This window comes from Nycticebus coucang, chromosome 13 (assembly GCF_027406575.1).
Source record: "Nycticebus coucang isolate mNycCou1 chromosome 13, mNycCou1.pri, whole genome shotgun sequence".
NCBI lineage: Eukaryota > Metazoa > Chordata > Mammalia > Primates > Lorisidae > Nycticebus > Nycticebus coucang.
Window position 1 is genome coordinate 42,471,321 of NC_069792.1, and position 23,004 is coordinate 42,494,324.

General features: G+C 37.0%; 1 protein-coding gene and 1 pseudogene across 3 annotated transcripts; both read left to right on the top strand.

The window, feature by feature from the left end:
- Positions 1-9,795: 9,795 nt before the first annotated feature.
- Positions 9,796-11,112, top strand: LOC128563953 (cyclic AMP-dependent transcription factor ATF-1-like). 3 transcript variants are annotated; one of them, XM_053559524.1, is made up of 3 exons: positions 9,796-10,251; positions 10,305-10,309; positions 10,600-10,643. In XM_053559524.1, exons 1-3 carry the CDS (start codon positions 9,932-9,934, stop codon positions 10,641-10,643), a joined length of 369 nt encoding a protein of 122 aa, XP_053415499.1. In that variant the 5' UTR covers positions 9,796-9,931. The 3 variants fall into 3 exon arrangements, with proteins under 3 accessions (XP_053415499.1, XP_053415497.1, XP_053415498.1); XM_053559523.1 differs by having other exon boundaries at positions 9,903-10,024; positions 10,126-11,112; XM_053559522.1 differs by having other exon boundaries at positions 9,796-11,112.
- Positions 11,113-17,888: 6,776 nt separating this feature from the next.
- LOC128563357 (60S ribosomal protein L10a-like) lies at positions 17,889-18,369 on the top strand (annotated as a pseudogene).
- The last annotated feature ends 4,635 nt before the right edge of the window (positions 18,370-23,004 follow it).

The window sequence follows — 23,004 nt, forward strand, 5'->3', positions numbered from 1 at the left end:
AAACTCTTCAGAAAGTTCTTGGCCTCGAGATTTTCTCCCATGTTATCATCTAAAACTTTCCTAGTTTATGTTTTATATTTAAGTACATTTTGAATGTGTGGGGTTTTTTTTGTTTGTTTGTTTGTTTGTTTTGCATAACGTCTGAAGTTTACATCTCTTTCTTTTTTCTTTTTTTCCCACAGATTTCCCCCAGCACTGTAGGCTGGAAAAGCTATCCTTCCTCCACTGAATTGCTTTTGTACATTTATCAAAAATCAGTTGGTTGTGCGTGTGTGGGCCTATTTCTGGGTTCTCTGTCCCATTCCATTGATCTGTGTGTCTGCCACCATACCTACTATACCATGCAACCTTGCTTACTGTTGCTAGGTAATAAATCTTGAAATTGGGTCCACCAGTTCTTTGTAAACTATTTTTCTTTCAGAATTGTTTTATCTATTATAGGTCCTTCATCTCGTCATATAAATTTTATAATTTTTTATATATCTAGAAAAGATCTTATAGAGATTTTGTTAGGAATTACATTAAACTTGTGTATCAATATGGAGAAATTGACATCTTTACTGTATTAAGTTTTGTTTTTTTTTTTCTTGAGACAGAGTCTTACTGTCTTAGTAGACTCTGTCTACTATGTAGAGTGCCATGGCATCACAGTTCACGGTAACCTCAAACTCTTGGGCTTAAGTGATTCACTTGCCTCAGACCCCAAGGAGCTAGGACTATAGATGCCCGACACAACGCCCGGCTATTTTTCTTTTTAATTGCCATTGTCATCATTGTTGTTCAATAGGCCCAGGCCAGGTTCGAACCACCTGCCTCAGTGTATGTGGCTAGGCCCTAACCACCCAGCTACCGTGCTGAGCCAATATTAAGTCTTTTAATCTATAAATGTCCCTCTATTTAAAAATAAATAAAATAAAATAAAGTAAATGTCTCTCTACTTATTTAGACCTCCTTTGATTTCTTCCATCGGTGCTTTTTTTTTTTAGTTTTCAGCAGGAGTTCTGTACACCCTTTGTTAGATTTATCCATAAATTTATCCACAAGCATTCTTTTATCCATAAGCATTTGTAACTACTTTGATTAGTTACAAATGGTATTATACTTTAAATTTTGGTCTCTATATGTTCATTACTAGTATATGGAAGTACAATTAATTTTCATATGCTTATCCTATACCTTGCAATCTGGTTGAATCCCTATTATCAATAGTTGTAAGATAATTTTTTTGCAGCAATGTAACAAAGAAGTTTATTAAGTATATAAAACACAGTTCAGTTTAGAAGCAAATAGAACACACCTGAGAGGAAGATCTGGGTCTCTTCCTCGCCAGTGAGAAAGGACCTCTTACAAACTTCTTCCTTTGTTTGTGTTCTCGTTTCTTAGCTTTGCTCCTCCCACCTCTAATGTTTATGCATTTATTGAGTCACGTTATGCATTTCTTTCACCTAGGGGCGTGATCAAGCTGACTCTACATTATTCTTTTTTTTAATCATTTTTTTTTTTTATTGTTTGGGATTCATTGAGGGTACAAAAAATTAGGTTACACTGATTGCATTTGTTAGATAAAGTCCCTCTTATACTTGTGTTCTGCCCCCAAAATATGTGCCATACACTGTGTCCCCCATCCCCTTCCCCCCCCACTCCCTCATTCTCCTACCCCCACTCCTTGTATTAGCTCATCTACTGCCTTCATATTAGAATAAAGTACTTTGAATTCTTGCTTCTCCATTCTTACGATGCTTTACTAAGAAGAATGTGTTTTACCTCCATCCAGGTTTATACAAAAAATGTAAAGTCTCCATCTTTTTAGTGACTGAATAGTATCCTGTGGTATATATATCCCACTGTTTGTTAATACATTCCTGGGTTGATAATTTTTTTTAATGTAGATTCCTTGGGACTTTCTATGTAGAACAGTTTTATTTATTTATTTCTAAACTTTGTGCCTTTTATTTCTTTATTTTGCTATATTGTACTGGCTACAATATCCAGGTAGACTATCCCTCATTCAAAATGCTTAGGAAGAGAAATATTTCAGATTTTGAAATTTTTTGGATTTTGCAATATTTGCATTATATTTACTAGATGAGTGTAATGCAAATATTGGCCAAGTCTGGATTATCAGATCTGGGATGTTCAACTTGTACTAAATTTAAAAGGGCATCCTTGCCTTTTTTCCAAGGAAAAACATTGGGAAATGTTTCAGAGGAAAAACATCTTTTACGATTAAGTATGATGTTAGTTGGAGATGCTCTTTATGAAGCTGTGAAAATCCCCTTCTATTTTGGTTTACTGAGAGTTTCATTATAAATAGGTGTTGAGTTTTGTTAAATGCTTCTTCTACATTAAATAATATTATCAGATTGTTTTTCTTTAGCCTCATCCTCTTTCTTCTTTTCTCCTGGAATATAAATGACATAAAATTTAGACTGTTTTATTATGGTCTTACTTGTCCCAGAAGCTCTGCTCATTTTTTTTTTCAGTCTATATTATCTCTATCGTTCGGAGTAGGTAAACTTATTGTTTTGTCTTCAAATTCAATGATTCTTTCCTTTGTCCTCTAAATTCTTCTGATATTGAGCTCATTTTTTATTATTTTGCTTTTTATAATTTTGAATTATAAAATTTATATTTGGTTCTTCTTTATAAGCTTTTTTTTGTATAAATTCTATTTCTGTTTTGAGATTTTCTATTTTCATTTCCTTTAAAGTGTGTTCATGTTGCTTTTTTGAAGCATTTTCATGATAGCTGCTTTAAAATCCTTATCAGATAATTCTAATATCTATATCATCTCAGTGTGGGCATGCATTGATTTTCTTATGTAATTCAGTTTGAGATCTTTCTCGTTCTTGGTGTGACAGGGTTTTTTTATTGAAACATGGCTATTTTGGGTATTATGCCATAAGACTTCGTATCTTCTTTAAATTTGTGTTTTAGCAGGCTGCCTCTGACATTGCTCGCTTGGGTAAAGGGGGCCACTCCTTGTTATTGCTACAGAGGCATGGAAGTCCAGACTCTCCACTCATCTTTGTGATCACCCAGTAGGTGATAATACCTCATTACTGCTATGCAGAAATGGAAGTTCAGGATCACAACTAGGACTTTCCTATTGCCACCAGACTAGGAGGGTGAAGGTGCCTCATTTATTCTTCTCCATGTGGTCTCCACAGACACCATGAGGGGAGGTGGCCTTGTTCTTGATGCGTCGTGGTTAAAGTCCTGGCTCTCCACTAGACTTCTTCTCATATGGCTTCAATGGGGAGGTGCAGATATGCCTCAGTACTACAGGAATATAGTAGAAGTCCACTGCCCCACTGGCCTCCACTGACAGGGAGGGACGGGGAGAACTCTTTATCACTGAGGGCAGGAAAGTCTGAGCTTTCACACAAAGGAAGGGGAATTAGTGAGCCTTGTCATGGTCTGACAAGTGTGGAATTCTAGTATTTTTGCCAAGTTTGGCCAAAGTAGAATGGTTACTTTCTAAATGCCTTCTAACTGGATTGGTTGCCCCCTTTCCTGATCCTTTGGCTACAGAGCACAAGGTTTTCTTGGAGCTTTTCATGTAGGAGACCACTGGCTTCCACGTTGCCAGCCTCTCCAGTATCCAGTCTGAGCTATATAAGGCAAAAAGAGAAAACCCAGAGAACTTGTCTTCAAATCATCCTGGGATCTTTATGTCCCTAGCTGGTCTGCCTTCTTTTCCCTACCTTTCAGAGTTTTTTATTTTGTTCATTTGTTTTGTTTTGTATATAGTATCCAGGGGAATTTGTTGCATTTAATGGGAAGGATAGGAAAAATTTTATTTACTTTATCTTCCTGGAAGCAAAAAGTCCCCTGTTGAACAATTTTAAAATATTGTAACATGTCAAATATTAACACTTAAACCTTCTCACTCATCAGAATCTGAGTTTTTCTTAAATAGTTGCTAACTAGCAAGGGCTGAATTGTGTCTCCTCAAAATTCATATATGGAAATTTTAATTCTTAGTACCCCAGAAGGCAACCATATTTGGAAATAGGGTTCTAAAAGAGGTTAAAATGACATCATTAGTGTGGACCCTAATCCAATATGACTGATGTCCTTATAAAAGGAGGCAATTAGCACACAGCAGGCATAGAGGGGTTGACCATGTAAAGACGCAAGGAGACGATCACCATCTGTAAAGAGGTCTCAGAAGAAACCAACCCTGCTGACAGCTTGATCTTGTACATGAAAGTAAATTCCTGTTGTTTAAGCCATGCCTGTCTGTGGTACTTTATTATGGCAGAACTTGCAAACTGATATAGTACCATAACATTAAAACACAAGGTATAAACTTTATTTAATTATGGGAGGAAATGATCTGTGATAGAAGTTCATTATCTCAGCTTTTCTTATGTCTTCTTTTTGATTTAGACTAAAAATTCACAATTGTAACATCAAGCATATGCTTCAAAAAAAGAATTACTTTTCTTTGGGAGAGATATTCTGAGAAAGTATTTAAAAGTTGAAAATCTGTATGCTGTCTCTAAAATCCAAAGTTGAAAAAAAAAGTTGAAAATCTGGAAAGTCTTCTGCTATTGAATCTGTTCCATGCTGATTGGAATCCCTCAATTCATGAGAGAAATACCTGTCTAATGCAAAGACAGATGGTGCCTCCCTGAAAATAAAATATCATCACACACGAGAAAAATAGAGGCTTTCCATTGTACAGTGAACCAAGTCAAGACTAGAAGTTAGATGTAGGAACAGAAAAATAAAGGAAAGAGGGAAGAACAAGAAGAAAGAAGAATGTGTGGAAAGAAAACAAAAGAAAGATGAGAGAAGAAAGGGAGAAGAAAAGGACAGATGCAGTTTAGAGAAGAGAGAGAAAAAGAATATTAAATCATTTTTCTCTTCCTTACTAAATGTTACTAAGAAAAGCTCATGGAGTTCTTCCAGAAGGGAAGTGTTTGTACAGGTTGATAATAGTGTTTTGGAGAAAATGGCCAATGCAGGGAAAAAAAAAAAATCTGTGAATGTTTGTAAAATAACACATTTAGTTTGCTCAGTTTATTTGCAAAGGTACTCACCACAGCATTGCAGAGTAGAAAAAAATAGTAAAAGAAGAGGCAGAAAGAGTTTTCAAACTTGATGACCTTTCAAAAAATTACAATGTGTAAACCCCAGAGAGTGGCCTTTCCTCTCAATATTTGCTATTAGTTGATGATGAGTCTTCAAGCTTTTGTACATATTGGTATCAATAACCATTTAATTGTTATTACTAACTGATAAGGACTCTGGCTGTCTTCTTCTCCAGAGAATTGCCTCAGCCAAACAGCACTACTTTTGGGGTTCAAGGTTCTCAAGTTTGGAACTGAGAAAGTGAGTTTTTGTGGAGAGTGTAGGATCAAGAGAGATGGGATATAAAATGAATGAGGGCACATTTGTCAATGTGGAGACATTGTCTCATAACAGTGAGTTAAATATCTAAGTCAGTGCCTTGGCTGAGGGTTCCAATAAGCTACTAAGATAGCTCCTGGCAGCTTGAAAAAAGTGATGGCTTACATTAAATGCCAGATCTGCCATGGCAAAATAGCAGAGGAAAGAATCAAAAGATTCAGAGAAGTGAGCATGCTAGAATGGGTTTACTGTAAAGACAGGAAAACCTTCTAGGGAACCATGTTCAAGTTCAGACACTTCTGACCTCTCATCTTAAAGGAAGTAAGTTCAGAAAGTAATCTCAGTCAGTACAACACTCCCAATTCCCTCTTGATCTTATCTTGTTCCCAGGAGTGATATGAGATGAAGATGGGGGAATGGATGGGAAGAGCTGTCCAATCCCTCTGATCCTCAAAGGCCTCCACTGAGAGACAGTTTCACTTAGCCCAGTCTTCAGGCTTTCAGAATATTGTCTCTGACACAGTTTAGCACAGTTTATTCACAATCACCTTAAAATGGCTACTAAAATACTCCTCTGTTTTCTAACTATGTATCTGTGTTATACCATATTTTCTTCATATACTTCAACTGAAACAAAATATTGCACAAGAGTGAATGCAGAAGTAGATATGAAAATTCAGCTGTCTACTATCAAGCCAAGCATTAAAGATCTTTGTAAAACTGTAAAGCAATGCCACTCATTGCATTTTTTCTTTTTTTCATTGGGGGAAGGTATCATTATTTTCATAAACATAGGCTATATAAGTTAACATATAAGGCATTTATTATTGATATTTTAAAATTAATTAATAAATGAAAATTTTTTAACTTATAACAGTGAATATAGGTAGATAAAATGCACATTAATAAAAGTTCTTTGGGGTCCTCAGTAATCTTTAGGAATATAAAGAGTTCTTGAGACCAAAAAGCTTGAAAACCACCATTCTAAAAGATGTTTACCCAGATCCTATCCCTCTCGTAAACAAAATCTTCAGCAGAGGAACATAGACCCTGAAAATAAATGGAATCACATCCTGACAAGACAATTCAATGCCATGAGCCCCTTATTGTGTGGCCTCTGAACTTCTATAGTTCTTTCCCATTCTCAAGCCCATTTTTCCTGAATGACTTCCTTTTGTATCTTTCGAATAAATTACTTTGCGTAAGTTAGATGGGGTTAATTTCTGTTGACTGCAATCAAATCACACTAATGCATACAATGTTCAATAATTTCCTTTTTTTAAGTCTGAATCTGAAATCTTTTATTTACTGTTCAAAACCTATTTTGAGTTCCTGTCTATGAAGGCCAGCATGGGAGACATCAAGGCCCACAACAACCAATGGGTAACACAACTGGAAAACCCAGTTCTGCTCTCCCTGGGCTATTTTAAACAAGTAATGAACTGTAAACTCACGAGGCTCCCACTTTTTTTTTGGATTATATTTTGAAAAACCACTCATTAAAGATCTACTTAGTCCTCCACTGTAGAGTCAGGATGTCTGTTGCATTTATCTTCAAAGTGTAGTACATATATCATTGGGATGATCTACACAAGAAGTACGGGTATTGCTGGAAATGTTATTAGCCCCATTTTAGAAAGTAGAGCAATTAAATCTCTTACTTTAGGTCCTCAAGGGAATACACATTAAAATATCTTGGTTACAAACTTTACATCACTCAACATAAACATGACTCCCAGAATACACAGGGATGTTCAGAGTCTGTATAGAAGGAATTTGAAAACAACAAATTTACTGGACATATTTTCTTTACGGCTTTATTTTAAAATACAATAGACAATTCATGTCACAAATTTATTTTTCTTTCCTCAAGGAGAAATTTTATATTTATCCTTTCTAACACTGTTACCTAATTTCTTTTGTATCTTTTTCTAGAAGAATATGTTTTCTAGGAAGCCTTATTTACTATCTTTGTCATAAATGTAATTCTCGGACTCTAGTTTTGGTAAAAGAGTCATGAAATTTGAGAGTCAAAATACCTAATATTTAGAATTAGTAAAGATACAGTCCTGTTCTACATAACCTTTGTATGGCTACATGTGAAAGGACTGCCTTCATTCTTGGGCATGACATATTTTAAAGATATGTAATGAAGAGAAAATTGAGCAGGCTGACAAATCAAATCAAAATCATATATTTTACAGAGAAATTTGTAATGTTTGGCTTAGAGAAATATGAAATAGAAGACATAAGGATGGCTGTCTCGGGTATTTCAATGGGAGAGTTATTGTTCACCAGTTTAGGAAAGTTACAGGAATCGTTTAGTTTTTTGATGGCAGAGCACTGCCCGTCACTGGGACTATATGAGCAAGGCATGCTGCAGACATAGGCGCACAAGCATCCTTATAATTCTGATATGCTTTGACTCCATTACTCTTCTTTATTACCTAAATAACTTCCACATCTGAATCTGAAACTTTGATTCTGAGTTAATAGGAAAAATTATGAAACTACATCACACAAAATAGTTTGGGGCTAAAAGTTAATAATCTGTAAGAATAAACCATTCTAAGTATATATCTTATTTGTAATTGTGTAAAAAACATCAGAAAGCTTTCCACAGGCATTTAAGAATGCCAGGTAATGTACACAGAATGAAATAATTTAAATTATAAATAAGATGGTGGTACTAGAAATTTAAAAATAATTTAAATAGAGCAAAAGGAGTTGTTTTCCTAGTTTGATGTCAGGGCCCAAATAGGTTCCAGGAAAGAGAAAGATTTTATTTTCATTAACATTTATTAAGAGCATCTTCTAGATTTAATTGCAGAGAGAAAGAAAACAAAAAAAGTGGATGAGTGGGAGAGGCAGTTTATGAAATTTATTGAGGTATAAAAACAGCGTGTCTTTAGCATTATAAAAGGCACCCCACTGGGCAGGTACAACTTGTGGGCATTGAAGCAGGCAGCTGACAACTTGCTAGGCCACAGCCCTCACTAATCTGCACATCTTTAAGAAACAGCCCTAGTAATAAAGGCATTTCACTTTCTTTTTAACAAAAGAAAACGCTTTTTAAGATAAATTCTGTGCAGTTTTAAAAATATGCCTGTTACCATATGCTATAGGCTATATATCTAAGAATATGTAGATATATAACCTCACTCTTAAAAAAAAAAAAAAAAGGCATGGAAATTTCACACTGATAGTTACACCAGGGACTTATCTTAATGCAGAATTTGGAGAATCCATTCCCAGACATTTCAGAGAGGGAAACATTCAATGGTAATTTTAAATATTAAGTGATTTTTTTCAAACTAAATGAAATAAAATTGAAAGTACATTTGAGTTAATTATAACAAAAATTCCCGTTAGCAGCAGGAGATAAACATAGATTAAAATGTAACTATGAAGTCTTGATCACTAGGATTAAAACCAACCAGAAATTCAAGCTATCTGGCCAATAGCATAAAAAAAATTTTAATTTTAAATCCAGTTAAGTTTTTATTCATCTTCTTTCAAAGATGTAAGAAATAGTAGATGAGTAATTGGGGGGGGAAATGAGCTAATCCAATTAGCTAGACTGAGTTTCAAAGAGATATTGTAGGTTATTCATTAAAGGATATTGTCTGAAAATTAACACCTAAGCATTACAGCAGATTGATTAAGCAGTGTCCCACTTTTGAAACAATGGTGGCAAGGCTGACCGTGCTACTAACCAAAGTAGAATGAATCCTTTATGATGGTTTCCAAGGAGCCAACATAAGTATCAATATGTTTCATTTGACAAATCTCAAGGCAAGAAAATACCAATGATAAAAAACACAGATGACAACTTCAAGTCTATTGTTATTCACGGTTGGAATAGATCAACACTGACTTGGGCAATTTCAGGCCTTTGAAGTGGTGGGAAATGCAGGGAGAATTGGGAAAGTTGGCCAAAATAATTCTCCTTGAAGTCTGCCAGGAAAAACACAAATCCCCACTATTACTTTTTCCTTTGATTTAGCACTTTGAGTATATTGCACTAAACTGGGAGAAGAGTAAAGTAGGCAGACACTTCTGATATACAATTTGAGAGAAGCAAGCCCTCTTCTCTACCCCAAAATATCTCCACAGCGAGTCTCAGATTTTGCACTCTATAGTTATATGTGCATCTTTCGTTCATCTTAAAGGGCTCTTGAATTTGGTTATGTTCTGCAACTGGAAAATACTCCTGGGAAAACTAAATCTATCAATTAACACCTTAGAGAGAATTAGCTGCTAAATAAGGGAGTGAGAGGTCTGAAGTCCCAGGGAAGAAGAAAAGTACTAAGCAAGATATACCTGAAAACAATTTTAGCCCTGCCCCCGGCCTGGTGATGATGCCGCCAGTAGCGGCCCTGACTGCCGAGGAAACGATAGCCTAGGACAGTTGGCTGTTAAGTGACAGCCCTGCCTGACCCCGGAGAAGGAGGGACGTTCCCCGCCGCGTGAGGGGGTGGGGAAGTGGGTAGTGAATTTGGATCCACCTGGGAGCGGGGAGTGGAAGTTCCCGCCCCGGACGGCGGCGAGGCGGCAGCCACAGTTGATTATGGAAGATTCCCACAAGAGTAACACTTCGGAGACAGCACCTCAGCCGGGGTCAGCAGTTCAGGGAGCCCATCTTTCTCATATTGCTCAACAGGTATCATCTTTATCAGAAAGTGAGGAGTCCCAGGACTCATCTGACAGCGTAGGCCCCTCACAGAAAGCCCACGGGATCCTAGCACGGCGTCCATCTTACAGAAAAATGTTTAAAGACCTGTCTTCTGAAGACACAAGAAGCAGAAAAGGAGACGGAGAAAACCCTGGAGTTTCTGCTGTCACTTCTATGTCCGTTCCGACTCCCATCTATCAGACTAGCAGTGGACAGTGCATTGCCATTGCCCCAAATGGAGCCTTACAGTTGGCCAATCCAGGCACAGATGGAGTACAGGGGCTTCAGACATTAACCATGACAAATTCGGGCAATACTCAGCAAGGCACAACTATTCTCCAGTATGCACAGACCTCTGATGGACAGCAAATACTTGTGCCCAGCAATCAAGTGGTAGTGCAGACTGCATCAGGAGACATGCAGACATACCAGATTCGTACCACACCTTCAGCCACTTCTCTGCCACAAACTGTGGTAATGACATCTCCTGTGACTCTTACATCTCCGACAACTAAGACAGATGACCCCCAATTGAAAAGAGAAATAAGGTTAATGAAAAACAGAGAGGCTGCTCGAGAATGTCGGAGAAAGAAGAAAGAATATGTGAAATGTCTGGAAAATCGAGTTGCAGTCCTGGAAAATCAAAATAAGACTCTAATAGAAGAATTAAAAACTTTGAAGGATCTTTATTCCCATAAAAGTGTTTGATTCTTAACAAAGAAAATATTTTTGTGTGGACTTGCCTAAAATTAAATGTATTTCTTTTTAGTGGGGTTTTATAAATTAACAAAAAAAGGTCAAAAGTGAAGCTTTTTATTTAGGCTTTTGCAACTCAAAGATAGCAAAGATACCTTGCAAGATACCTTGTGACAGAGGAAAATGTGTAAAGTAACCTCAAGGAAGCTACTGGCACAACTGGAAACTTTGTAAAAATTAAGTATACTCAAGAACCAAGAAATGAACTTGCAGCAATTTGAATTTTCTAAGTAACAATAGTCGTCAGTCCAAAAATGGCAGATGAAGATGAAATTTGGTAAATTCGATTTTTAAAAATAAATCAGTTTACCCTATGGTTTGCATTTCTTTTTTTTTTTTTTTTGGTTTTTGGCCAGGGCTGGGTTTGAACCCGCCACCTCCGGCATATGGGACTGGCGCCCTACTCCTTGAGCCACAGGCACCACTCTGGTTTGAATTTCTTAATGTTTTTCTGAAATTGACCTTTTCAGTTGTGCATGTATTTTATTTCTGTCAATAAATTCTAAATTAAAAGGTAAAAGGAAACCTAACACATTACTAAATATATTAATTATGTGTTCTGATTGTGTGTGCTGGTTCTATTGTCAGGTCTTTTAAATGGGTTTTTAAAAGTTTGTTGGACTGGAGAGAGTTTTTGGAGCCTGAGTTTAAGTATTATTGAGGTCTTGTCCTAAAAGGCATCTAAGATACATGAATGGAAATTTGGTGATTTTGGAACTTTTTTTTTTTTTTATCAGAATGGAAGAGAACTGTTTAAAAGTTTGATACTCCTAAATAGTTTGTTTTTTGCTTATTCTGATAATGGTGATTTTCTACAACTATATACATTTTGTTGATTCTATATTCTGTATGCAGTTGAATATCTATCACTTAACCTGTTATGCTTTAACAGAATGGAATGTTTACAGGTCCTTGAAATATTTTTTAAGAACTTTCTGAAGATACATACCAAAGTTTTTCCAAGAGGATTTTATAAACAATTTAATATAAGGTTTATCAGATTCTAAAATAGTATCAATATTAAGGCAATTTTATGTTAGAGACTATTTTGTAATGTAGTGCATGGTACCTTTATAAGAAAAGTGACTGCCAATATATTTTTATAGCTAATCTTTATAAATTCTAATGTTGAGTTTTTAATGATTATTTTAAATGTTTATATAGAAAGTTTTTGCATTGCAAAGTATCAGTTTTGTATTATGGGAAGTAAAGTTTTCAGATTGGCTTATATTTGAATTGTAAATTTTGTATACAGTTTATCCAAAGTTCAAAATTGCTAACAGTACATCAGTGTTTAACCTATGTATTCCAATTTTTATACACTTTGAAATTGTACTGCGAAACTATTGTGTGCTTCTTATACAATATGTATCATATTGTTGTTTATGAAATTAAAAAACATTTGATAAAATTAAGTTTGTTGAATATAAAATGTAATCTTGATATATGAATGACAAGCTTGCCGATAGCCATTCTGTTAATTATACTAAGTATAGTGCATTTCTGGGTTTAATATGAGGAAAATTTACAGTTCCGGTCTATACAATTAGATGTACTTTAAAGGAGGATTTATTTATATGTTTTGATTGAATCAGAACCAATTACAATAAAATAAGATAGCTAAAAAAAAAAAAACAATTTTAAACACTTCTCAGTTGTCTCTAGGGCTTGTAATTTATGTGCTTGATATTGTCAGTAATAATAAGTAATTTTAATTTAATACACTGTATGTGGCAGTTTGCCGACCTCCTTACTTGAGAAGCAGATTTGAAATTAACAGTCGAAATGCTCTAAGATACTCAAAAAAAATGCCTTCTTTCATTTTTATAGACTTGGACACAAATTAGTCCATGAGTACCTATATTCACTAACTGAGGAAAAATATCGATTTGCCCAGGGTAATTTCAGACACTTGTTTTTTTTTGAGACAGAGTTTCAATATGTCACCCTTAGTAGAGTGCCATAGCATCCCAGCTCACAGCAACCTCAAACTCCTGGGCTCAAGCAATTCTCTTGCCTCAGCCTCCCAAGTAGCTGGGACTACAGGCGCCCGCCACAACATCTGGCTACTTTTTGTTGCACTTGTCATTGTTGGTTAGCTGGCCCGGGCCAGGTTTGAACCCGACAACCTCAGTGTATGTGGCTGGTGCCGGAACCACTGTGCTACAGGTACCAAGACATTTCAGACACTTCTATTTTAAAAGGAGTAAATTTAAAATTTAATCTCAGTCAGTACAAACTCTCAACTTCCCCTTTGATCTCATCTTTTCTCTGATAATAATGCAAAGTGAGGATCAGTGACAGAGGAAGGAAGATGCTTCCCATAGCCTCCTGGTACAGAGAAGGGATGCCCCATCTCAAGGCCTATCTCCCCACCCCAACCCCACATCAGTGCTCAAAAGATCCTGCTACTGAGGTACAATTTCTCTATCCTGGTTTTTAGCTCTCAGATTATTGCATCTGTCATAGAATTTCATTTACCACTTGGAAACTTGATTCTATGAGTAGAAGACCAGGCAAGTAGGTAAATTAGAGGAAATACCAGGAATGAAGAAAATCTATGCTAATACCACACAAAGATTCTCCCACAACACATGCACGATCTTACTTAAACTTGTCCAAGGTCAAATGATTGGTGAGGGAAAAGTCTAAGATTGTACTCAAGTGGGACTAACCCCAAAGTTCTGTGATCTAACACAGGGCTAAGGCACAAATTATAGTATAGTAACAATTCCAAATAATGACTTTAAACATAGGAGTACTGTAAACATTTAACAATGGCATATCCAGGAATATAAACCCTAATTTGTAGTATTTGCCAATTTCCATAGTGTAAACACTTCCACTATGGCCAACTGTAAGCTGTGTGAGATCATCCAGTGCAGAGCTGGGAGGAGAGGAGTGCAATCAATTCTCACTAGCCAAGACAAACCAGCTCCGGTACACTCATGGCTTTATACAAAAAAGGTTTGTTTCTTCCCAATGGTGCATGCCCGTTGCAATTCAGCCTCAACTCTATACCAGGTCATCTTTATTCCAGGATATAGGCTAAAAAAGGAGCCCTTCTCTGGGCCATGCCAATTGTGTGGCAGAGAGAAAAGAGTAAGAATAGAGCCATAGGATGATGCTTAATGACGTCATTCAGAAATGGCGTGAGTCACTGTGATTCACATTTCATTGAACAAAGTACAAGTTTTGTGTAGGTTGTATTTAACTTTCATTGTTTCTAGTTTCTAATGCTTAAGAAGTCTCCTTTTAAAAAGGATTTCTATTCTTTTTTTTCTTTTCAAATGTTTTTCTTTTGGGACTTTATTTTGTATTTTTAAATTCCTGTCATGCTTTCAACGTGTTTTCATTCTTAATGACCTAAAGAGTTTTTTTAAATAAGATGTTTAATATGTTCATAATTTGAATGTATGTTTTATCAAGAACTACAATAAAGAGAATATAAAAGTTAAAATTATTTTCACTCATATTTTCAAAAATGTCCTACTTCTAAAGTGTTTAGAGGCTTGGCATCCCTAGTTCAGTGGTTAGGGTGCTGGCCACATATACCGGGGCTGGTGCAGGCCTGCTAACAACAATGTGACAACTATGACAAAAAAAAAAAAAACATAGCCGGGCATTATGGCAGGCTCGTGTAGTCCCAGCTACTTGGGAGTCTGAGTCAAGAGGATCATTTAAACCCAAGAGTTTGAGGTTGCTTGAGCTGTGATGCTATGACACTCTACCAAGGGCAATATAGTGAGACTCTGTCTCAAAAAAAAAGAAAAAGAACGTGTTTAGAATTTCTTTTAAAATTTAAGAGCATAATTCAAACTATGATTCATAATCATGAAAACATTAAATTAATATTATTTGAATAAAGCCAATATTTGCATTTTCTTTTTCTTTTTTCGAGACAGAGTCTCACTCTATTGCCCTCAGTAGAGCTATAGTGTCACAGCTCACAGCAACCTCAAACTCCTGGGCTCAAGAGATTCTCTTGCCTCAGCCTACCAAGTAACTGGGATTATAGGTTCCCGCCACAATGCAGGCCATTTTTCTGTTGCTATTGTCATTGCTGTTTAACTGGCTGCAGGTTGGGTTTGAACCTGCCAGCCTCAGTGTATGTGTATGTGGCTGGCACCATAATTACTGCGCTACGGGCGCTGAGCCTGCATTTTATTTTCCAACTTTAACCAAGTCTTATTAAAATTTTTGTCAAAGGAAACTATTTGTAATTTTATATTTTATGCCTAACTGGCAATGCAAAGAATTGGTAGTATGCTTCATATGTTGTGTTTAGATCTACTTATACTCAAACTTGAGAGTAAATATCAATTGTTTAGCGTTGTAAAGTGTTCCTTGGGCCTGTGTGCAACTCTTGGGAATTTCAGCTAATTCTTGTGTACTTCCAGAACTACGGACTGGAACAACAACAACAAGAGAAAAAAAAACAAAAAAGCAAGAAAATAGACACAAAAGCACTTCTGGGAAATACTACTTCATTATGCAAGAATTTATTGTATTCATGCATCTGAGAGGGAGGATTTGAGAAGTTAATTAGTTTGTCTTTTCTCCTACTTAAGTGCTTTCACTGCTCAAGTTCTCCTGCCCTCTGAAGTTATGTCAGTCCCTGAGGTTAGCAGCACACAATCCACAAATATTCTCAGCATTCGTATACAGTTATTTTTTATCTTGAAGACATGGGTAAAAAATGTGGAAAGGCATTTTTCTGGAGCTTAACATGGTAGTCACAAGAGTGTATGTTTAGAGTGCGGCTGTGCTATGCCAGGGCCAAGAAATGGCCTGACATGGGTGACATAGGTACCTGTGTGTCCTTTAATAAATTTATTTTTTGTGTTTTGTAATATGTGGGAACCTGTGGTGAACTAAAATAAAATCTTCAGGCTCTCCATAAGCAGCTGACTCACTGAAATCCCTCTTGACCAAGAGGATCCCTAAAACTGAGATGCTAGCCATGAGAAAGGAGGTCAGACAGGCCTCATCCTGCCCCCTCCCCATCTTAGAAATGTCCTTTGTGATTCACTAACAAGCCAAAGACTATGCAAGTCCTACCAGCAAGTCCTCAATATGCGTAACAAACCACTTAAGTCTGGCCAGTACTTTCTCTCTGATTAACAGACCCTTTATCTTAACCTTTTTTTCCACTGGCTCCTGGTCTTTTAGACAAAATCTAACCTTTCAACCAATTGCCAGCTAGGGACTCTTTAAACTCATCTATTACCTGTAAGCGTCCCCACCCAAATGTCCCACCTTTTGGGGCCAAACCAAACCAAATATGTGTTTTCCGTGTATTGATTTATGACCTCACCTGTAATTCCTGGCTCCCTAAATTGTATAAAACCAAACTATATCCCCACCACATGGGGTCCACTTGCTCAAGGCATCTTGGGTGTGCCTCCAGGTCATGGTTCTCAAATCTGGCTTAGAATAAACCTCTTTAAATTTTACAGGTGGCTCGGTGCCTGTAACACAGTGATTACGGCGCCAGCCACATACACTGAGGGTGGCGGATTCGAACCCAGCCTGAACCAACTAAATGACTGCAACAAAAAAATAGCCAGGTGTTGTGGTGGGTACCTGTAGTCCCAGCTACTTGGGAGGCTAAGGCAAGAGAATCGCTTAAGCCCAAGAGTTGGAGGCTGCTGTGAGCTGTGACAGCACAGTACTCTACCGAGGGCCATATAGTGAGATTCTGTCTCAAAAGAAAAAAATTTATTTTACAGAAGATGGCTTCTTTGCTATGCATATTGTCAAGTGTGTAATGCCCTGTAGACTGTGGTAAGGAGTTTTTTTTGGAGGGTTGGTAACCCCCCCAAAAAACTCCTTACAACAGCTAAGGTTGTTTTTTGAAACAGAGTCTCACTGATGTCACAGCTCACAGTAATCTCAAACGCATTTGACTCAAGTGATCCTCTTGCCTCAGTTTTTTATTTTTAGTGGAGATGGGGATCTCACTTTGCCTCAGGTTGGTCATTGAGCTGGTGAGCTCCAGCTATCCACATGCCTCAGCCTCCCATAGTGCTAGGATTGCAGGCGTGAGCCACCTTGCTCAGCCGTGGTGAGTTTTGTTGGAAAATCTTTGTAAGATTCTGACCTTACATCAATCTTTAAATTATTTTTCTGAATGTAAAATGCAGAATGCATTGTTGTAGAGCAGACACAGAAATGGGTAGAGCAAAAACAAAAATGGGAAACCAGTTTAAAGGCTGTCTCTGTGGACAGGTAGAAAAGGAAAATGATTTGGACGACAGCATCAGGTGTTTTCTGAAGTGGTCCAATTCCAGATATATTTTGAAAGTAAAACCCAAAGGATTTGTTGAATTGAATATGGGCATAAAAGACAGAGACAAGTCATTGAAGAAGCAAAGATGACTTGGCTCTGTCTTCTCTTTTTGACTCTCACCTCCATCTTTCTAAGATTAATTTTCTTTATCTTCAGATAGGGTCATCTGCAAAATTATTTTTTATGAAGATTAAATGTGATAATCTATGTGAAGTTATTCTTATTATGCCTGGTGTATAATCATTACATAATAAATATTGGCCATTAAATTATTTTTATAACACCACCTAACAAAACCACTTTTACCAAATGCTCTTTTTCTTGCCTCTAAATTTTTTTTTTGAGACAGAGTCTCACTATGTCACCGTTGGTAGAGTACTGTGGCATCACAGCTCACAGCAATCTCAAACTCTTGGGCTTAAGCCATTCTCTTGCCTCAGCCTCACAAGAAGCTGGGATTACAGGTGCCTGCCACAATGCCTGGCTATTTTTTTGTTGCAGTTGTCGTTGTTGTTTAGCAGGCCCGGGCCAGGCTCAAACCCACCAGCTTTGGTGTATGTGGCTGGTGCCCTACTTACTGAGCAATGGGCGCCAAGCCATGCCTCTAAATTTTGTACATTTATATCCTATTCTTTTCCTGTCAAAATCTTCCTATCTGTATATCAAGTCTTTGAAGATCAAAAATCACCGATCCCCACCCCGGGTCTTAAAATATGAGGGGATGTGTGGGGAGGCCTTGGTCAAGTCCTGCGTCTAGTTTGAAAAGCCAGGCTAGCTGTTGGTTAATATGGACACTCTGGGCTTAAATCCACCTCCAAATTCTCTGTATGTGTCCTGAGGGAACAGCAGCACAGTGACGAGATCAAGGCTGTGGACATACTCCACATGGACATCGAGGTGCTAGAGAAACTCAGCAAAAATAAGACTCTGGTCAAGAAGCTGGTGGAGAAGTCTGATGCCTTTTAGCCTCAGAGTCTCTTATCAAACAGATCCCCACAAATTCTCGGCCCTGGTCTAAATAAGGCTGGTAAGTTTCCTTCCCTGCTGACACACATGAAAACATGGTGGCAGAGTTGATGAGGTGAAGTCCACAATCAAGTTCCAGATGAAGAAGTTTCTGTGTCTGGCCATGGCTTTTGGCCATGTGAAGATGACAGATGATGAGCTGGTGTACAACATCCACCTGGCTGTTAACTTCTCAGCATCATTGCTCAAGAAGAATTGCCAGAATGTTGGGGCTTTATACATTAAGAGCACCATGGGCAAGCCCCAGCACCTGTGTTAAGACACATTCTAATAAATCCTAATGCTGCAAAAAAAAAAAAAAAAAAATTCAGTCTCAAAAGAATGAAGATCAAATATCAAACATGATAAGAGATATGTAGATGTTTCGGGGGAACAGAAGTTACCTTTCACAGCCAGGTGCCTTTTCCATTTATTAAATCTAAATTTGCCAAATCTGAAACTAACTGTTGAGCCCCACATAACTCTATTTCATTAGCAATTCATTAATTTTTTAAAAATCTCACCTTTACACATGAGTAGATGCATAAAAATAAAAACGAATTGTATTGTCAAGAGACTTAGTAATGATTTTTGCCTAACTGCTTCAGGGACCATCTTCTCTCTCTAATTAGAGAAAATATTTTGACACTGAACTAAAAAGACCTCATCTTGAATAAGGCTTATATATGACACACACGAGTTCACTGGAAAATTAGAACTAGACCATATCATCTTTGTATAACTATTTAGTCATATTAACTATATAGTCATAAATAATTCTCCATGTTGCAGGTCTGAATATATTCTCCAAATGCCTTCAAACTAATGTCTTTTCAAACAGAAGGAAAGTTATAAAGCCCACTAAACTCTAAAACTGATTTCTTAGTTTTAGTGGTCCTGTCATTAATTATGCAGGCCAAAGGGACTCACAAGGTAAAGACAGTTTATCAAAGCAGTTAACCTGATGTGATCACTAAAATGATTGCTACAAGAGTAGTTAGTGATTCAATTGTAGCTGAATAAGGGAGAACTTTAAACTCTGAGAATCACACAGGCAGCTGGGCCATTTGTCTAGAAGTACAAGTCAGTTATGTAAGAAAAATATATTAATAAATAAGGTACTAAGTGCTCAGGCATAAACGACAACAACAACAGATAACCCATGTTATGGGGAGGGGGTTAACTCTATGAACTTATAAGATAGACACACAATATGTGTAGCAAAATGGTACAGCCTCTTTGGAAGACAGTTTGGTGCTTCCTTACCAAACTAAACATATTCTTCCTATGAGCCAGCAATTGTGTTTCTTCAACTCTAAGGAGTTAAAAACTTACACGAATTTAAAAACTTTGCGTGGATGCTTATAGCAGCCTTATACATAATTTCCAAAATTTGGAAGCAACCAAGATGCCTTCCAGTAGACAAATGGGTAGTCAAGACAATGGAATATTATTCAGTCCTAAAAGCCAATGAGCTATCAAGCCATGAAAAAATATGAAGGAAACTTCAATGTATATTACTAAGTGAAAGAAGCCAACCTGAAAAGACTACATACTGTATGATTCCAATTCTATGAGATTCTAAAAAAGGAGAAACTAAGGAAACAGTTAAAAGAGCAGTAATTGCCAGAGGTTGGGGATGAATAGGGTTTAGAGAAGGATAAATAGGTTGAGCACAGAGAGTTTTTAAAGCAATGAAAATACTCTGATATTTATTTTTTTATTTTTATTTTTATGTATACATATGTTTATTAGGCTTCCACTTCTTGTCTTCACAAAATTAAAAAGGCTTAAAAATTAACAACAATAGGCGGCGCCTGTGGCTCAGTCAGTAAGGCACTGGCCCCATATACCGAGGGTGGCGGGTTCAAACCCGGCCTCGGCCAAACTGCAACCAAAAAATAGCCGGGCGTTGTGGCGGGCGCCTGTAGTCCCAGCTACTTGGGAGGCTGAGGCAAGAGAATCGCTTAAGCCCAGGAGTTGGAGGTTGCTGTGAGGTGTATGAGGCCACGGCACTCTACTGAGGGCCATAAAGTGAGACTCTGTCTCTACAAAAAAAAAAAAAAAATTAACAACAATAACAATGTTTAAGATAAGGACTAGAAACAAAAACCTCGTAAAGAATGAATAAAGATAAATACATTCAGAAAAGAAATCAGACGATTGCTACAAGGAAGTATTAAGCAATAATAATAGTAATGCAAAAAAAGTAACATTCACATTGTCAAATAAGAGTATGTCTATTATAGAATGCTTTGACTTTGAGGTTCAGTATGGAGTCATCAGTTAACCTCTTATTATTATTTTTTTCCAAAGTCTCAAAAAATAGACAACTAATATTTATAAATTAAAATAAAAGATAATTTCAAAAAACAGATCATGCCAAATCTTATAGACAATAGAAAAAGAAGAAATACTTCAAAATCATTCTACTTGATCTGGATACACCTACTATCAAAATTGGAAAAAATATATTATTATAAAGGGGAAATTACAGCAAGACATGATTGCAAGAGGGACTTTACCTAACAATTGCAATCAGTGTAACCTGGCTTATTGTACCCTCAATGAATCCCCAACAATAAAAAAAGAAATAATAATAATAAAGGGGAAATTACAAACATAATTTACTTATAAATGAGGATGCAGTATCTTGTATCCTAAACAACATATTAACAAGTCAATGTAAAAAAAATACTCTGATATTTAATGATGGATAAATGTCATTATACAATTGTCCATATCCATAGAATGTACAACACCAACAGTGACCCCCAATGTAAACTCTGGACTTCGGGTGATAATGATGTGTCAGTATTGTTTCGTCAGTCACAATAAATGTTCCACTCTGGTGGGGAACATTAATAATAGAGCAGGGGGCGGTGCCTGTGGCTCAGTCAGTAGGGCGCCGGCCCCATATACCGAGGGTGGCGGGTTCAAACCCAGCCCGGGCTGAACTGCAACCAAAAAAAAAAAAAAATAGCCAGGCGTTGTGGCGGGCGCCTGTAGTCCCAGCTACTCGGGAGGCTGAGGCAAGAGAATCGCTTAAGCCCAGGAGTTGGAGGTTGCTATGAGCTGTGTGATGCCATGGCACTCTACAGAGGGCCATAAAGTGAGACTCTGTCTCTACAAAAAAAAAATAAATAAAATAATAGAGGAGGGATGCATGTATGGGGAAATCTCTATACCTTCCTCTCAATTTGCTATGAACCTAAAAATGCTCTAAAATAAAAAAGTCTTTTAAAAAGATACATTTGAAAAGAGTATTTTAAAATGTTTTCCTGTGATAATGAGGAATATTGAGTTTTATGTTCCGTTGCATTTAGTTGCTCTAAATGCTCCTCCTTAAAATGCATATAGCCTCTTAACATCTCATAAGAGAGTAATTCTAGTATAGTGTTTCATAAATGTTGATTTTTATATATATTTTCCATTAGGTTGTGAACTGCTTATTGAAATAAGGAATACTAGAAGAGGACCTAACAGTTCCGAACATAAGTCTTAGGCATCCAAGCAGAAATGTTTAAAAAGAAGTTGAGATGTTAGAATTGGGCCATATGCATCTGGATATTAGAGGAGAAATATGGGCAAAGCAATGTATCACAGTAGATGGAAGTAATTGACATCACCTGGAAGAGAGTAGAGATAGTTAATAGACAGTGCCTCTGGATTGGATTCTAGAGAATCTTAGCATTTAGAGGTAACACAGAGAAGAAAGAACAGAAGTGGTCAGTGATACAGAAGGAAAATCAAGAGGATGTAGTATATTTCTAGAGTAATAAGAGAAAAACATTTCAAAAAAGAAAGAGCAATAGAGAGGGTCAAATGCTGCTGAGAGGTCAAGTAAGACTAAAACAGAAAAATATCTACTGGGTTTGGAAAAATGTCCACCATTGGTGGCCTTGACAAGAGCAATTTCAGCAGACTAGATGTGTTTAAAGGAAGAATGGAGAATGAGAAAGTAGAGGCAGCATTTACAGATAACTCTCTTGAAAGGTTTTGCTATGGAAGAGAACAGAGGGTTCTAGTGAAAGTTAGAGAAAGGTATATGAGATGAACTCTGTGTGTGTGTGTGTGTGTAAGAGAGAAGCTAATGTATCCTAATGGAATTTATATAGCAGACAAAGAAACAGATAAAGGTCAAAAGAGAAGGCATAATGGGAGGAGACAAATCCTTGAGGAGAAGAGACTTCATTCACAAGTAGAGACATTGGCCATGGGTAAGAGAGGTAGTTTTCTCCATTGTAACAAGAGGGAAGAAGAAAATACGAAGGAAACCGAAGAATTTATAGGGCAAAATGACAATGCTGTAGATTAATAATTTCTACTTTCTCAAGGAAGTATGAAGAGGTCATTAGTCAAGAACAGAAGAGTTGGCAGAGTAAGTATAAAATAGTCGTCAAAAAACAAATAAAAAGAAATAGTCATCCATAAGACAAGGAAAGTAATGTTACTAGAGAAGTGTAGTAGGCTGTCTGGGCTGAGTTCTCCCTTGACATGTGTGGTCAAGAAGTGAGGTGAAGTTAGTCAGTTGGGTGATTTTCTTTTGCAATACTCTGCTATTCATCTAAAGGCAGAGAAGACAAATAATTGGGTTCAGCATGGGCTGGGGGTTTGCCAGGCAATTATAATAAGCAGAGAAGAGTGTGGAGTAACTTTTGCTAGGGAGAAAGTTTAGTGATGAACCATGAAGTGTAAGCTCCTTCCAATATGAATATAAAAGGAGAGAGATGAGCAGTACAAACTGGTGAAATCTAAGGCTCAGAGAGGCCTCCAGGAATTAGAAGGATTATAGCAGGGAGAGTACTAAAGCAAGCCAATGGCAAGATGGGAAGTGGTGGCTGCAGAGTCATATGTTTGAAATCAAGATTTTAGCAAAGGTGAAATTTATGACCTTGTCAAGCTTTCTAGGGAC